This window comes from Limulus polyphemus, unplaced genomic scaffold (assembly GCF_000517525.1).
Source record: "Limulus polyphemus unplaced genomic scaffold, Limulus_polyphemus-2.1.2 Scaffold1090, whole genome shotgun sequence".
Taxonomy (NCBI): domain Eukaryota; kingdom Metazoa; phylum Arthropoda; class Merostomata; order Xiphosura; family Limulidae; genus Limulus; species Limulus polyphemus.
The window spans coordinates 317,845-322,398 of record NW_013666700.1 but is presented as its reverse complement, the minus strand read 5'-3'; the positions used below and the strand labels follow the sequence as shown (position 1 = coordinate 322,398).

At 30.1% G+C, this 4,554-nt stretch overlaps 1 protein-coding gene across 4 annotated transcripts in view; it reads right to left on the bottom strand.

Moving 5' to 3' along the window:
• LOC106462085 (protein Hook homolog 3-like) overlaps positions 1 to 4,554 on the bottom strand; it is a 54,119-nt gene that overhangs the window by 24,041 nt on the left and 25,524 nt on the right. For all 4 annotated transcript variants that reach the window (XM_022389222.1, XM_013921968.2, XM_022389225.1 and 1 more), the window contains exons 18-20: positions 2,057 to 2,150; positions 1,675 to 1,815; positions 379 to 578 (exon numbers count right to left, since the gene is read on the bottom strand). In XM_022389222.1, coding sequence (XP_022244930.1) covers positions 379 to 578; positions 1,675 to 1,815; positions 2,057 to 2,150 — 435 coding nt within the window. The remainder of the gene's footprint in view (positions 1 to 378; positions 579 to 1,674; positions 1,816 to 2,056; positions 2,151 to 4,554) is intronic.

The window sequence follows — 4,554 nt, the reverse complement described above, 5'->3', positions numbered from 1 at the left end:
AGTTTAACATAACAGCAAATGTACAATGTTTCGACACGGTTTTGTCATCATCAGGTACCTTGTTGAAATGTTGTACCTTTGCTATCATGTTAAACTTATATTAAAGTTTTTCTTCATTACTCATTCAAGCCGTCTCCAACCATTATTAGTCTCAAACTGGGTTCCTCGTCATCGAACTATACAATATATTTATCTTTCAAAAGAAAAAAAAAAGTTTAACACATTAAGAATGATTATGGTAACTTAGTAAAAAATATTTTTGCAATAATGAAACACAAGATTTTAAATTGATATACATGAATATTTTCTTCTAACAACTATTTGTGAAATTGTTCGCATCAGACAGAATTCCACAGATACACAAAGAATATATAATACCAGATGCTTCCAGTTGGCTCTGCAAGGCTTCCTCAGAAACTTTTCCTTTCTGAAGTTCGGCTTCTATCTCCTTCTGTTTCTTTCCCATCATGTTTAGTTTCCAGCGAAGTTCTTTTCCTTCTTGGCTGCTTACTTGAGAATGATTTTCTTGTAGATCTTGAAGTTGACCTTCTAGTTCCAGTATTCTCTGATTGGCTAATCTACACATGTATAAAAATTCTACCGAATTAGACGTTGACCTTCTAGTTCCAGTATTCTCTGATTGGCTAATCTACACATGTACAAAAATTCTACCGACAATTACAAACATAGCTGACTAACAAATGGCTTAAGAAGAGGTTGTAGTACTTGTTCATGAGGTCTTAAAATTTGAGAGGGAAATAAAAATATTTTATCCAGTACATTTTTGCTTATTTCAGTTACAAATTTCTTTCACTGAAATTATAGTTTATTTGTTTATTTGAGATATTTGCACAAAGATACACAAGGGATACCTATGCTAGCCACCTCTAATTTTGAATTGATAGATTAGAGGGAAAGCAGCCAGTCAACACTACCCACCAACAACTCGTGGGATACTCTGATCAAATAGTGGGATTTGGCTGTTTCTCTTATAATGCACAAACACCCCCAAATTGAAGAGGATTTTGTGGCAACAGGATTCAAATCATGGATCTTCTCATTCATATTCTGACACACTAACTGCTAAGCCACACTCAGTTCAATGAAATTAAAAATCCATGTGACTATTGCCATATTGAGCATGAAATTGTGTATTACATGTCTTCAAAAAGTTTTGCTGGAGTACTAGACTTCCTACACTGAATTTTAATAAAAGCCATAATAGAATACTAGGCTTGGTAGTAAAGTATATATATATATATATATATGTATGTTTGTGTATACCAAGCTTTAATTTTACACTGTATAAAGCATGTTTGGGATTATTCAGTTTCCACTTAAATTAGCACAAGTTTTAATATGAGAGCAAAACACGTGAAGTTCAATTAGGCAACATTTTCTAATGTCCAACTTGGCCATGTTGAAGAAAGTTTCTTAGTAAACTAGTCATTGATCCAGGTCTATTATAGCCCTTATGAACTAACACATTAGTTTATACCTTATGGCCAGATGTTTTAGTACTTCAAAGCTCAGCAAAAATAAATAACTCAAAAACATCACAGTGACTTAAACTGTATGACTAAGACACAGTATTTAATCCAAGTAAAGAAAAGCATTAAAACAAGGAAAACAGCACAGAAAAGACAAGAGAACAGAGATACTATAGTGACTGACCTATTTTCAGTTTCTAACTCATTCTGACGAGCTTTCGCATCATCCAACAAGGTCTTCAATAAAGCCGTTTGTTCCTCATCGGACCCATTCTGCTTTAACTTTAGCATCTTATTCTCATGTTGGAGACGTATCATCTTTTCCCTGATAAATTCAGTAGAAAACGTAATATATTTTGTATATGCAACCCATTTCTAATTCACTTTATAATGTGGCCATTCAATTTCCATTGCTGTTCAAGTACTCTTAAAATCTGGATAATTTACAATGTAAATGTGACAATACTGCTTCAAACATTTTTTGGTATAAATATCACATTTACTTATATTGAAAATTATTTAATTTGTTAAAGCACTACTTAGGCAGTGTTCAATAGGATGCCCACCTTATTTCTGGTGGAACAGATTCCAGCATATCGGTATCAGAAAAGGCACCAGATGGTCGGTTTGAACTGACTCCATGTGGACTTACAGTTTCTTCTGGATAGGTGAGAGTCAGAAAAATAAAATCAAGAAGAAATAATGTGTTACCAAAAGCATAAAGTGGTTTAAAAGTAAAAGAATAAATTCTAAATTAGTTGGTATTGAAACCTTTTAACACTGATTATATCATTCATATACTGTAAAATAAAATATATTTTCAACTTGAAAATACATTTTTTTTTTCTGTTTTCAAGTTGAACTCTACCTATGTGATACATGGGTAAGTGGCCATGTTAGAAACTTCTAAGATTCAAGCAAAGCCATTTCTAATATAAACCTGCTGACCAGAGGAAGGGTGACCAGTTAGCAGCACCCACTGCTTATCTTTTATAATGTTAAACAAACAGCAGGATTCACTGTCACAGTTATAACACCACCCGGAATTTTACCATCATAATATGTTTTAATTTGTTTCTGATCTGAGAAGACCATCAAGAAGAGTAGCCAAATAATGACTTCTCATTCAGGCATCCCACTGTTGTCCAAGCAGAAAAATTAAATTGATTATTGAAAAATCCAAATAAGCCTAAGATTCTATTACGTTATTTATAGCCTTTTGTGTTCTTTTAATAATGTACTCTGGATCTGTGAAAACAAAGTATTGTTGTTGTTTTTTTTTTATCAAACTGGAAGATATGTCTAAGATGCATTTGTCCAACGATACCCAAATATTAACCCAAGTCAAATTGTGTTAAAAGACAGCAATATATACATTACAGCCATGACTAATGATATTTAAAGTATATTAATATAAATACAATGCAATAACTATTACAATTTGCCTAATTATACCACATTCATTTTTTAAAAAGTTAAACAGTAGACAAAAGGATAACCTTTCCTGGACATGAGGGGTGTCACTAACATGCCCCAATTTTCTTTCTTCTCACAGTGGAAGTACTAAACTAAACGGCATGAAACTTACTATAAAGTTACTGAATAGTACCTATTTTAAGCTTTACAAAATTGCTATAATATTCTGAAGCATTAGTGTCATTTTTTAGATTGTGAAATCCCAAAATTATGTTGTGACACACTGTTTTAAAAAACATTAAAAATACTTCCTTTCATCTAAGATATGACATTTTTTTATTGTTGTTCAGAATATTCTTTGCTAAGATTAATTTACATCTAATATATTATTTCACCAGTCACACTCGCTAAACCTACATAAAATGAATACATTTTCAGGTATAAAAAGAATGTAAAAAAAAACAAAAAACAAAGGAACTATAGAAACAATTCCCAGATCTGTAATTTTTTTTCCAAAACTTCTAAACTTCAATTAAGTTCCTTTGTTCGTACCTTCAGGAACAATGGCAAGTCATTTTCTCCAGAAACCATAAATCATTGCCCAAGCCACTTTACTGATTCTATTTTGACACAGATTGTTTATTATATGTGATATGCAATCATATTTAAATGTTGCCTGTAGTCACTTTTAAAGCTGTACTTCATTAGTAACTGTTCAGACCATATGCTGACATCATAAAAGGGTTGCAGTAATAAAACCACCAACACAGAAGGAGAATGTTTTATATTTTATTATAATAAAATAAACTATAATTTATCATATTTTCAAGGAATTTATGTTTCTCAACATAAGTAATTCTAAAAAACAAGTCATTCAATGTATTGTGTAGAAATGAAAGTTAGAACACTTTTTAAATTCTTATTACAAAATAACAATTAATAACTTTTACATACACAATAAAATACTAATTTTGAAACATTTTAAGTTAAACAATATTGTAATAGAGATAAAATTATGATCTTTACTTAAATTTTGAAATTTGATATTCAGTCCAGAAAGGGTTAAACTGTTGAACATATATTTACATATTTTAAAACATATGTTTTAGTTAAAAAGTAAATAACAATACAAACTAATTACCATGATTAAAATGATACAAGTAAAATCATATCTTGAAACAAATTGAATTTCTTACAATCGAGAAGTGTTTAGATCTTTAAAACATAATGTTTGATTAGCATCAGTAAATAAGTTGCAAGTAAAAATATGTATGAAAATTAAAAGTAATTAAATTTCTCTTAAAAACTATTCTAACAATTTTTATTCAGAACATAATCACTAAGTAGCAAACCTTCATAACATTACTTTTACTATATGGTGTTTCAGTTCAAAACTTTAATCAGATAAAAATCTTAATCATGAATAAGTCATGGTACTATGGCTATTTTATCAAAAAATATTAAAGAAATATTTTACATCAAATGGTGATGGCTGTATACATTTATTTTATGTGTTATAGAAGACTAAATTTCAAAGCCATCTATTTCAAAAAACAAAGAAACTTTTTTCACACATGCAAACTCTCAGTTACAACAGCAAACCCTTGAATGGAAACTAGAACAAAATTTTTTCTCACCTGCTAAAAAA